Source organism: Petaurus breviceps, unplaced genomic scaffold (assembly GCF_028583685.1).
Source record: "Petaurus breviceps papuanus isolate PSGF00001 unplaced genomic scaffold, PetGlider_PUasm1.0 90845, whole genome shotgun sequence".
Classification (NCBI taxonomy): domain Eukaryota; kingdom Metazoa; phylum Chordata; class Mammalia; order Diprotodontia; family Petauridae; genus Petaurus; species Petaurus breviceps.
The window spans coordinates 13,573,418-13,586,038 of record NW_027187359.1 but is presented as its reverse complement, the minus strand read 5'-3'; the positions used below and the strand labels follow the sequence as shown (position 1 = coordinate 13,586,038).

The window sequence follows — 12,621 nt, the reverse complement described above, 5'->3', positions numbered from 1 at the left end:
TAAGTGCTAGGGATACAAAAAGAGGCAAAAGACAGTACCTGTCCCCAAGGAGTTTACAATATAATGAGTAAATTGAGCTGAGGAGGGTAGAGTAACTTGCTGAGGGTCACAGAGTTAATAAATGTCTGAGGCAGGTCTTGCATCCAAGTCTTCCTGACTTCAAGGGAAGGAAATGGAATAGAAGGAAAGGAGAGAGGAGAAGGAAAGGGAAGGGAAGGAAAGGACAGGACAGGGCAGGAGAGGACAGGGCAGGACAGGGCAGGAAAGGAAAGGAAAGGAGAAAGAAAGAAAGAGAAAGAAAGGAAGGAAGGAAAAAGAAAGGAAGAAAAAGAAAAGAGGAAGGAAGAGAAAGAAAGAAGGAAGGAAGGAATGAAAGGTATGGGATTAAATTATTATAGAAATTCAAATGGAAAGGATTTCTTCTTGAACTTCACAAAGATGGGGGAATGTGCAGAAGAAACACTTTGTATCTAAAGGAGGGAGAGAAATATGATAACTTCATAAATCCAGAGGAACTAGAAACTGGTCTTCCTCAGTAAAGGTATATGACAGGTTTTGCTCTCTATCTCTCAACATAGAAGGACATCATGTAAGGAAGTAGAGATTAGTGGTAGGTGCAAGAAGTCAGAGGGACACAGGGAGAATCTCATGGTAGGATGACACTGCAGGAACAAGAAGTCATTGCTTTAGCACCCGGTAATCAGGTGGTGCTAACCACCTGAGTCCTTCTCAGGATAATATACAGATCCAGAACCCTCCAACTTCCCAGACTCTTCCTGCCCACCCAAGGAAAACAAATCCCCCAGATTCCTACAAGAGGCAAAGACCGAAGAACACACCCAAGGCCAGGGTTTCTTTGGTCACATGCAAACCCAGGCATTTAGGCTATCCTGAATTCCTTCATAGACCCAAACTCACTACTTTTAGGTCTCCATTACAATCTCTTCCGTCCACAAAGCAGAATCATCTCATAGCTGTATTTGTATACCTAGTGTCTAGTCCATGGTCTGTGTTTAATAAATGTTTATTCAATCAACTGACAAGCATTTATTAAGCACTAGGTTCCAAGCACTGTGTTATGGTCCTGGAGCTACAAATACAAGTGAGACAGTCCTTGCCTTCAAGAAGCTTACATTTTCACAGGAGAACACAACACATATAAGGGGAATGGTGGCCAGGGAAGGTAGTTTTGGTGTGGCCAGTCTCAGGGATAATGAAATGAGCCACAGGGCAGTTGCTTCTCATGCCCTTTCCATTAGCAATGGTACTATTGATTTGATTACAGTTCTCAGAGCAAAAGGGTTTATTATTGATTTGGCAGAGAGAGAATTTAATCTTGGACTATTAAAGTTGGAGAAGGCCTGAGAGATTATCTCATCCAATTCTCTTGCCTTATGGATGAGTAGACTGTGAGGCCCAGGAAGGTAAAGAGATTTGTCTAAGATTACACTGCCAGTTTGTCCAATTAAATCTGTGACTTGAATTCAAATCTCCTGAATTATAATCCAGGGCTCTTTAAAGTTTCAGAGACCTAGGGTTTTTGAGCCTTTCTGGGTACTCTGTCAAAAAAAGGGAACCCACAAACTAGAATGTGCCCTTTCCAAGTCATTCAAATGAAAGGCACTAGGCCTATCTCATATTTCCTAAGAGACACTGGGTTGTACATTTGTTAAGCTGTTAATTCTCTGTTAGGGCTACCACACCACTCTGGGAAGGGATGAGTCATAACTATTGGCAGAAGTGTTACAAATTCTACTGGTTTGAAGTAGGGCTGGGGGAGGTAGGAGGAAGGGTTAGAAAACCAAAGGGAGAGGCTAAAAAAAAGAGAAAAATAGCCACCCAAGCTGCTAAGAGGTCAGAGAGCCCACATGCTAGAGAAAACATCAGGGTATACCTCCAAATGGGCATCTATACAGGCAGCTATAGCCCTTCTCTGCATCTGGACGGGAAAGGAGAGAGAGGAAGAGATGAAAATGAGGTACCCAAGAGAGAGAGAAAAGGTCCTGTACTTCCCTGGGCCCACAATATGAGGGGCAGAGACTGGCTTCCCCTTGTCTCTCTCCTGCAGCAGCAAGCCCTGAGAAGAACAAAAATGGTCCACAAGCTCAGTTTTCCCCATTCAGGCAGGGACAACAGCTGAGCTGAGCAGGGAAGAGGTAAAGACTGAAGGGGAGGTTACAAGAGGGAAAGGAAGATGCATTTTGTGGCCCTCCAATCTCCTCACCGTTTCCCAATCTGCCTAAACCACTCTTTTGGCATTGGATCATAGAGGTCGGTGTAATTGCTGCCCATTTTACAGATGAGGAAACTGAGGGTCACAGACCTATTAGGTGTCTAGGGCAGGATTGGAATTCAGGTCTTCCGAACACAAGCCCATTGCTCTATCCACTGTGTTACCTAACTAGAGAAAAGAATGGGAAATGGAATATAAAAGGGAGGAAGGAAGAATCTTCGGCAACCCAAGACCTGCAGGCAAAGTGGCAACTAGGAATTTATGAGCATGGGGCGAATATTATACAATGTGGTTAATGAAGTTAAAAGACAAAGACCAGGGAAAGGAAGGTCATTTGATAGTTCCCTCTATTTAACTAAGGATAATTTCTTACCAGGCAGGTCTTAAGCTTTGTCATTTCTTTGATATAAAGGAATTAAAAGAAAGTGTTGTCAGCACCTTCTAAATTTGGCACCCTGGGTCAAAGTCTAACCACCCCACCCTAGTTATCACGGTAGCTATAGGCCCATGAATAGAGAGGATTCAGCCAAAAAAAATTATATACCTTATAAAGCACAGAGATTGCCTTGGCTAGTCAAATTTCTAGAACTTCCCAATAAGAAACAAAATATGCCAAAGGACTCATCTCTCTGTCCACCCCACCCTGAAGCCATAAATTGTTGTTGTTCAATCTGGTCTGTCTCTAAATGACCCCACAGACTTTGTCTGAGTGTGGCAGGTGGTTTTTGTCAAACATACTGGAATTATTTGCCATTTCCTTTTTTCACAGATGAGGAACTAAGGCAAAAAGGGTTTAAGTGACTTGCCCAGGTCACATAGCTAGAGTCTGAGGCTGGATTTGAACTCAGATCTTCCTGACTCCAGGCCCAGTTCTCTACTGTACCACCTAGCCACCCTGGAGACACGAATACAGAGGATGACAGAGTAAAGAGCAAAAAGTAAGAAGAGAGCTTCTACCCCAGACAAGTTTAAGCTGGATAAGGTTCCTAGAATTCTTAAATCATTTGAACTAGAAAGGACCTCAGAGGTTGGCTAGTCTGACTGCCTCATTTTGAAAGAGAAGACCAGAAAAGGGAAAGTGAGTTCCCAAGGTCACTCAGCTGGCTGTTTGCTGGGCCAGGACTCAACCCTGATATGAGGCTGCTAGGCTCTTTCCACAAAGCCTTGAACCAGTTCAGTCCCCCTCTCTCCCTCTCCTCCCCCATTCCTTCCTAACACATGTGAATTCCTACAGATCCAAAAGAAAATTTCTAGCACCCTTACCAGACACTAGAGTGACAAAGCTTTTCAGTCCTACGGGATAGGAGGGAGCTGTCCTCATTTCTTTGCTCAGAGCTTAGCTCCTACAGTAGATTTCTGGGTCCATGTTCCTGGTTAGTTCACCTTTCTGTTCTGTCCTGCAAGTAAAGCAATGTGGTTCTCTTACCTCGGCTTATTCTCTGTTTCTCCCCAGACAGGATCCCTGGTGTGTCAATGACACTGATGCTTTCTAACACTGCGTTGGGCAGCTGGGCACACACGAATCTACAAAAGAGTAAAAGAAAGAGGGGAAAAAAAACTTGGTGAGAAAAAGGCCACACTGTGCCAATCTGGGCATTGTTTTCCTTGTGGAAGCCTTGGGTCTTTTTAGTGTGTGGGGAGAGGAGAAGGGAATGAAGGAGGCGGTGTAAAAAAACAATGAAATCCAGCTCCTAGTCATATACACTGCTTTGAAGAATTAGGGAATCTCAGAGTAGAAAGGGACTTTAGAGGATGACTCCCTTGCTTCAACATCCCTGAAAAGTGAACCAGCATCTGCTTGAGTATTTCCAGTGACGGTGAACTCACTACCCTGTCCCACCCCTGCCAAGGCCACCAATACAATGTTTGGATATCTCTGATTAGGAAACTACATTAGATTTATTTTCTCAAGTATCTGAATAAAGCTGCTAATTTCTCTTAGTGGTTGTTTTCCTCTATAAGGAAGAGCCTATCCAAATGTTACTTCTGTATATATATCACAGTGACATATATATAGATGAATTTATATCCTTAGTGGAAAGGCGATAAAAAAATTTATGTGCCCACTCATTAACACGGTTAAGCCTGGAAACAGAGGCATTGGGGCATACTGGGTATCACGCTAGACCTGAAGTCAGGAAGATCTGGATTTAAACTCTGACTTGGACAATTGGTGTGACCTTAGACAAGTAATTTAACCTCTCTGAATCTCAGTTTGCTCATCTGTAAAATATGACTAATAAGAGCCCCTACCTTACAGGGCTATTGGGAGGTTCAAAATACATAACATACATAAAATACTTTACAAACCTGAAGGAACCACATAAATGCCAAATGTTATTTTCCAGGGAAATATTATACAAAAATAAGGCTTTGGAGTGAGAAGGCCTAAGTTCAAATATTGACTCTGATGCTTACATGTATGGGACCTTAAGAAAATCACAGTCTTCCTGGGCCACAGTTTCCTTAGTTGTAAAATAGGGCGTATAAGTAGGGGTGGAGTACAGTTCCTGACAGAGATAGGATAGACTTAAGATGCAGAGTAAGACACACATTTTCAGGCAATTCCCAAGTGGGAATTGTTTTGCTTGAATAAATATATTTGTTAAAAGGTGTTTTTCTCCCCCTTTAATTTGGAGGTGTGTGTGTGTGTTTAAGGCAAACAAAAAAGAAAGAAAAAGGAAAGATGGTCATTGAAAAATATTTATTTTTAAATGCACAAAAGGGAACGGAGCAAAAGGAAAGCCAGAAAAAAAATTACAGACCAGCAAGACAATTTTGGAAGTTAAATGGAGAATTTATTATATTACTATACATAACAGAGATTTGAAGCTTCATGCACAGTCCTTTTCATTCTATTATGTATACAACAGACCAAAATTTAAATTTAAATTGGTGTTTAAGTCCATAATTTAAAAAATTCATAAAAAAATAAACTATGAGGCTGTATGTAGATCAGATGGTCTCTGAGACTCCTTTCAGTTCTTAATTTATGACCTTAAAGGTGAGGGTTGACCACAACCTTAGATCATTTAGTTCAAAGTCTGCATTTGACAGCTCAGAAGACTGAAGCCTTGAGAATCTAAGTGACTGGCCAAGATCACACAAGTCAGTTTTCTGGGTTTTCCCTAGATCATCTGACTCCAAACCTAGAGTTCTTTCTTTCTGGCCAAACAAGTCAGGGGTATGACTTTGAATGGGATCCACTAGTCCCAGCTGGCCTCCAATGGCTGGATCTGGGGAACTCAATATGAGTAGTAGATATGACGCAGCCTAGGGGAGTTTGAAGGTCAATTACTATATTTCTACATGACTCTTGTGTTCTTTCTGGTTTCTGTTGTGTTTTTTTCCTTCTGGTTTCTTTTCTACTAGACCATAAATTGCAGCTCAAAGTTCATTCATTGAATTAAATTCATTCATTCATTTAATAAACATTAGCTAAGCATGTGAAAGGGGCAGCTGTTAGAATGCCTGGCCTGGAGTCAAGAAGACTCATCTTCCTGAGTTCAAATCTGGTATCAGGCAGTTATTAACTGTGTGACCCTGGGCAAGTCACTTAACCCTGTTTGCCTCAATTTCCTCATCTGTAAAATGAACTGGACAAGGAAATAGCAAACCACTCCAATATCTCTACTAAGAAAACCCCAAATAGGGTCATGAAGAGTTGGACACAACTGAAAAACAACTGACCGAATACTGAAGCACATGTAAAACACTGTGCTAGGGGTGGCTAGGTGGTGCAGTGAATAGAGCACCAGCCCTGGAGTCAGGAGGACCTGAGTTCAAATCTAGCCTCAGACACTTAACACTTACGAGCTGTGTGACCTTGGGCAAGTCACTTAACCCCAACTGTCCCTCCAAAAAGCAACCCCCCCAAAAAAACAAAAACAAAACACTGTGCTAACCAAAAGATTGAGATATGTAGTCATGGAAGACCTGATCCCCATTCAAGGAACTCTAGTGAAAGGCAGTGCCCACACCCAAGATCTCAGATTAGAGAACTAAAGGTGCCATACCCTTGCAAGTGAGGCTTCTTCGCTGTCCATATACATACTGAAGATACTCTCAAACATTCCTAGCTACTAGTCTACTCTCCCCTTTAAAATGGGACCCCAAAATGATCTCCAGAGAGAGAAGTTCCTAGAGCTTGTTGGGAGGAGGAAGCAGGGACACCAGATTTAAGAGAGCCTTCCTGTGGAAGGTAAAGCTCCAATATGCCAAGATTCTTAGAGATCATTTGATCCAATCTGCTGATTAACAAAGAAGGGAATCATGGCCCAGAAAAGTAAACCAACTGCTCTGGGGCCTCATGACCATAGGAAAAAGAAAGACTTAAACCCATCTCCTAATGCCTGTGTTCTTTCCAGGCTATTATATTGTCTAGCAATTTCATTTTACAGATGAGTAAAACAGAACCTAGAGGGAAGCTGAATCATCCAAGATCACACAATAAGCTAGTGTCAGAGAGGTAGTCTTAGATCCTTAAGGGAAGGAATGATCATTTCTGTCTAATTTTTGCACCCTCAGCACCCAGCATAGTGACATATTCTGGCTCTGTGACTCCAGGCAAGTCACAACCTGTTTGTAGCCATATCTGAGAGCCCTCACTTGCAAAATGGGGATAATAATGCATGAGAGTTGATGCTAAAAAGTATGATGCAGCATATAGATACAGTTTGGTATTATTACTAAGCTAGCAGGCAGACTTTATAAAAAATGAAATTCTCTTAAAGAGAATTTAATCCTCCATCTTCCCCCACTCACTCCACCTCTGGGAATATATCCCAGTGACTCACAGTTCTTCTAACAAGTAGAAGAATCCAAGTTCACGTTTACAGTAATTTAGACCTTTTCTCACATAGACTGCTTTTAGTAGAGATCAAAAAGAACTTCTCACCAGCACTCTTATGACTTTATACCCTGCATGACGATGAATATGAGCCTAGTCATAGATCTTCTGAGAGGGTGAACAAGCCCAGAGGCTAAAAAGTCAGCCTGAGCTCTTGAGAAATGGAGCAAGATCATGTACAATATCCAGACCAACAGCAGAGGGGAAATTCTGAGCTTTGGAGTCACAAAATCCAGGTTCAAATCTGGCTTGTCTCTTCCTACCTCTGTACTCGGGCAAGTAAGTCTCTTAATCTCTCTCTAGGCCTCAGTTTCCTCAATGGGGAGGTTTGATGGCTTCTAAGATCCCTTCCAGACCTATGATTCTGTGAATTCTCCCCTTTTTAAAGAACTGTAAGACATGAAGCAGCTGACAGTTCAATAGATAGAGTAATAGGCCTGGATTCTAGAAAACCCAAATTCAAATTCAGGTTCAGACACTTATTGGCTGTACAACCCTGGGCAAGACACTTAACTTCTCATTGCCTGACAAATGGATCTATTGTATCCAGAGGAGAAAGAAAGGGCAAACCACTTCAGTATCTTTGCCAAGAAAACCCCAAATGGGGTCATTAAAAGGTCAGATACAACTGAAAAATGACTGAATGACAACAAAAAAGGCATAAGATATATAAGGATAGCCTGGAGTCAGGAAGACCCGAGTTCAAATCTGGCTTCAGACACTTATTAGCTATGTGACCCAGGAAAAGCCAATCAACCTCTGTCTACCTCAGTATCTTCAGCTATAACATCGGGATAATAACAGTATTTACCTCCTAGGGCTGCCGTGAGGCTCAAATGAGATGTTTGTAAAGGCTCAGCTCATTGCCTGGGACATAGCAGGTACTTAATACTTATTCCCTCCTCCCCCATCTAAATTCAAGATGAATGTGTAATTTTCAAGCCCAACTACTCTTGAAAAGATATGTAGCTTATTAAAACATAAGAGTAGGTAGCAGGGTGAGTGGGGAGAAATTCCTGTAAACTGGAATTTGGTAATGATTTGTCTTTATAATGTCGGACCCACACATTCTCCCAGAGCAAAAATCTCAACGGGATCTTTCAAGTAGGCGTATCAGAGAAACTGGGCTATTCCTGCAATGCCTTTGAGGGAAATGCCGTCCTGTTAACCAGTATGACTGCTAGGTTCCACCCAGTACAGGCCTGCTTGTCGGCAACAGTGACTCCTAGGGCCTGAGCAAGGCCTTTTTTGCCTACTTGAAGCCTGAGCCCAGACAGAAAGCATGTAGGAGGCCCAGGAAGAGGGAGGTGGGAGGTGCCTGGCTCAAACATTCTGAACATTCACAAGAGGCAAAAAAAAAATGTCAGATACAGTCTAGGGGAGAATAGGGAAATGTTTCAATTCTCTGGCATATCCAGTTCAATGCTGGTGATGATGGATTGATGGCCAAGCAGCTACTCACTTCTGCAAAGTGATAAAACCCTTCGAATTAATTAAGCATTCATGGAGTACTCTAGAATAATAATCCTTCTATTTGTACAGGGCTTTGCAGCTTGGTAAGCCATTTCATCTTCCCTGTAGTGCTGTAATAACATTAAGACAGAGGAGGAAATAGAGAAGGCACAGAAAGATTAGGAATGACAACCGGCCTTCATTCCCTTGATGTATGTGAAGGGCTTAATAAATATTATCTCACTGGAGTCTTACACCAACCCTGACACTTATGTTGCTATTATTCTCATTGTATAGCTGAGGAAACTCTAAGAGGGTAAGTAACCAGCCTTGGTCACCCAGCTGGGGCCAGCTCAAATGGGTAGAGCTGATAGTTAAATTTTCAGTGTGAGTGTTCACACCTTAGAAATTGGCAAATGTATAATTTAAGATTCATTTTTTATTGATTGTCTAGACTTTATAAAGTGAAGGAAATTAAACTTAAAAGTACATAACACTTTTTTTTCCTCCTTGGTAGCCAGTTGTTAATTATTTATCAGGATACCTTTGGTTTGAACCCAGGTGTTCCTAACTCTGGATAGTATGATAAGAGAGGGCTTGGAATTAGCAAGACCTGAGTTCCAATTCTGTCTCAGATACCTACTTACTGTGTGACAGTGGACAAATCACTTAAACCTCTCTGAACCCCTGTTTACTTATCTGAAAAATAAGGATAATAATTTCACATATAGTGTAGGGTCATTGTGAGGATCAAAAGAGGTAACAGAATACATGTAAAGCAGTTTGCAAACCTTTAAGCACTAAATAATAATGGTTTATTATTATAATAATTTATTATAAATATTTATAATAATAATTTTTAACCATAATGACTTCCCATTATAACTCCTTCTCAATGGCATCATCATACATCACAAGACTAAGACTGCAAGGGACCTCAGCAGTGTGCTCGAGCCAGCTTGTACCAGCTCTCCCCAACTGTTCAATTTTCAATGTAAGCATTCACACCTCAGAAATTGGCAAAGACTACACATCAGGGCTTAACTTACGTAAGTGATAAAGAAAATATTTAAAAATAAATTTTCACCTCTCAAATGACTTGCCTATGGTCACTGATAGTAGATCCAGAAGCAGAATCCTGTATCCCTGAAGCCTAATTGGTTCATTTTCTGTAATATTTACTGTCTCCTTTTTAAAATTCCTTTCCTTCCTTTTTAAATGTTTTGACATCTTTTCTTTTTTTTTTTGCATCACTCATTTCCCAGTGACACTTCCTAGACTCTACAGAATCTTCTCTTGTAACAAATGCATACAGTTAAGCAAAACAATGAACCCACCCACTGGTCTTTCTGACTACGTATGCCCCATTAGCACCTATAACCAACCACCTCTCCTCCAAGAGACAGGAGGCATGCTTCACCATCTGTCCTCTATCTCGTTAGATTTCTGTCACTCACATCAGATGAATCCTTTCTCTCTTCTCAATCTCACTTTCTCTCCCTTCAAAAATGATGATCTCAGAATTCCTGGGAATCCTGTGACATACATGCCAGTTAGGAGACATCTGCATTAATTCTATGGGGGCTTAATTCTAGATTAGGGTAAGCCACTAAACTCTCAATTCATCTATTTCCATTCTTGTGGCTTCTGCTACTATCTTTAAATAGATAAAGACCATTATTTTTTTCTAGGTCCATCCTCTTAATTGAGCACTAATGCTATATGTCCAAATGATTACTAGATATTTTTAAAATGCAAAAATCACTTCTAGCTGGCTTTCAGATACACTTGATGATTTATTTTGCCTGCAGTTCTACCTTTCAAATTGTTTCCCTTATGCTCATTTTACAACCTGTTTTCAGTCACTTGGCACTTGCCATCCCCAGAGGCGGTGTTTCTCAGTGGCGGAGGGAAGGAAACTGGCATGGGTTTTAGTTATGGATCATCCACCAAACAGATAATTGAGAGGAGTTCCTGTTTAAACAGGCTAGTGATCCTAGTGGGCCCTCCTACAACACAGCGCCCTTCTATGACGATGCTGACAAGGGTGAAGGGTCATGGCAGGGACATCCAGCTCCATCCTGTCAAGCCTTAGGGAATTGGGACAACCCAGCGAACTGCCTTAGTGATGGGGGTCCCAGGCTCTCACCTGGCATTCATATACAGGCAGCACTCAAGGGGCAACAAGGACTTGGGGAAAGAAGAAACTGAAACACTCCTTCCCCGGAGGAAAGGGATGGAGGGAGAATAAAGGCCACTACTCTAATGCACAGCACATCACCCTCTCCTGGAGGCTCCTTACATTGCTGGGGCTGAGGGGCCCTCTTGACCACAGGATCCCCTGATGCCGGAAGGTTTCCCATCTTTATCAGTTCCCAGCAGGCTTCCTACTGCATATTTTCAATTGGATGTCTCACCATCATTTCACAGTTTGCATGTTTACAATCAAATTTATCATCTTCCCCTTACTTCTCTCCCCTCCCCCTCCCCCATCACTGGCTTCCCATTATAACTCTTTCTCAATGGCACCATCATACATCACAAGACTAAGACTGGAAGGGACCTCCGCAGTGTGCTCGAGCCAGCTTGTACCAGCTCTCCCCAACTGTTCAATTTGCAATGTGCGCATTCACATCTCGGAAACTGGCAAAGACCACATACAAATTGGGGCTTAACTTAAGTGATAAAGAAAACATTAATATTGCAGATTAAACTTAAAAGGGTATCATGTATATTTTTTCCAAGAAGTTAGCTGTTAAACATTATGTTAAACATGCTGGCAAACCCCTGGACCTTGGAGGTCATCTAGTTCAACCCCCTCATTTTATTGATGACGAAACTGAAAGCCAGAGAGCTTCAAACTCGTAGTTAGTGGCAGAACTAGGATTTCAACCTAAATCCTCTGATTCCAACCCTAGCAATCTGTGCACCATACCAACAATTCCAAAGTATGGTCAGTAGATCCATGTGTTCCCTGAGGTAAAGACTATTTCCTTAATAATACCATGATATCATTCACCTATTAAAACAATCCTCCCTCTTCCAACCACATATGTGTAAGGACAGATTTTACTTCAACCAAAACAATATAGCATAATAGATTAAAAGAAGAAGCAGATGTGAGAATACAGCTGTTTTCTATTAAACTAGACATTAAAGAGATTCACAAAAAAATATGTAGAACAATGCCATTCTCATTTTTTTTGTTGTTTAGGAAAAAATTATTCTTAAAAATATTATAGGGGTGGCTAGGTGGCACAGTGAATAGAGCACCAGCCCTGGAGTCAGGAGAACCTGAGTTCAAATCCGGCCTCAGACACTTAACACAAAAACTAGCCTGTGACCTTGGGCAAGTCACTTAACCCCAAATTGCCCTCCAAAAAGCAAAATATATATATATATATATATAATATATGTTACCATGTTTATTATTGTTATTTTGAATGAATAAAATACATATTTTTTAAAAATCCATTTTAATTTTTATTAATGGTAAACACTGATATTTATAGCCCACATAAACCAAGCTCTTTGAGGTGCTCATTTTTTTTTTGCTTTTTTTTTTTTTTTGGGGGGGGGGGGAAGGCTGGGCAATTGGGGTTAAGTGACTTGCCCAAGATCACATGGCTAGTAAGTGTTAAGTGTCTGAGGCCGCATTTGAACTCATGTCTTCCTGACTCTAGGGCTAGTGCTCTAATCACTGTGCCAACTAGCCGCCCCCAAATATTCTCATTATTTTTTAAGAGAATTGTCTAAAGAGGTTCTGAGACCAAAAAGTTTGAGAACCACTACCTGGTACCACTATTATCTTTGACTTATTTTAGTTTTTTATTATGAATTTAAATACCAACTACATGAACTTTTCCATAAAATGAAGAACAGAAAAAAAGAGTATTGTACCATGGATCTCTATTACATACAATTTTTAAAAGTATATACTGAATTTATCACTGTACCTTCACTGAGGTCGTATCCAAAGTTCACCTTGTCATTCACCAAATCCTGTCAATTTTTACTTTAAAATGCTTCAGATCAATTCTTTCCTCTTCTTTCCCAAAGTCATCCTTCTACTTTGCGTGGAAAATTA

The 12,621-nt window shown here is 41.0% G+C and overlaps 1 protein-coding gene across 1 annotated transcript in view; it reads right to left on the bottom strand.

Moving 5' to 3' along the window:
- Nucleotides 1-1,809: 1,809 nt before the first annotated feature.
- Nucleotides 1,810-12,621, bottom strand: part of EHD3 (EH domain containing 3) — a 32,797-nt gene continuing 21,985 nt past the window's right edge. Inside the window, exon 3 of the mRNA XM_069072143.1 lies at nucleotides 1,810-3,757. Within this exon, the coding sequence (XP_068928244.1) occupies nucleotides 3,613-3,757 (145 nt within the window). The 3' untranslated portion in view covers nucleotides 1,810-3,612. The remainder of the gene's footprint in view (nucleotides 3,758-12,621) is intronic.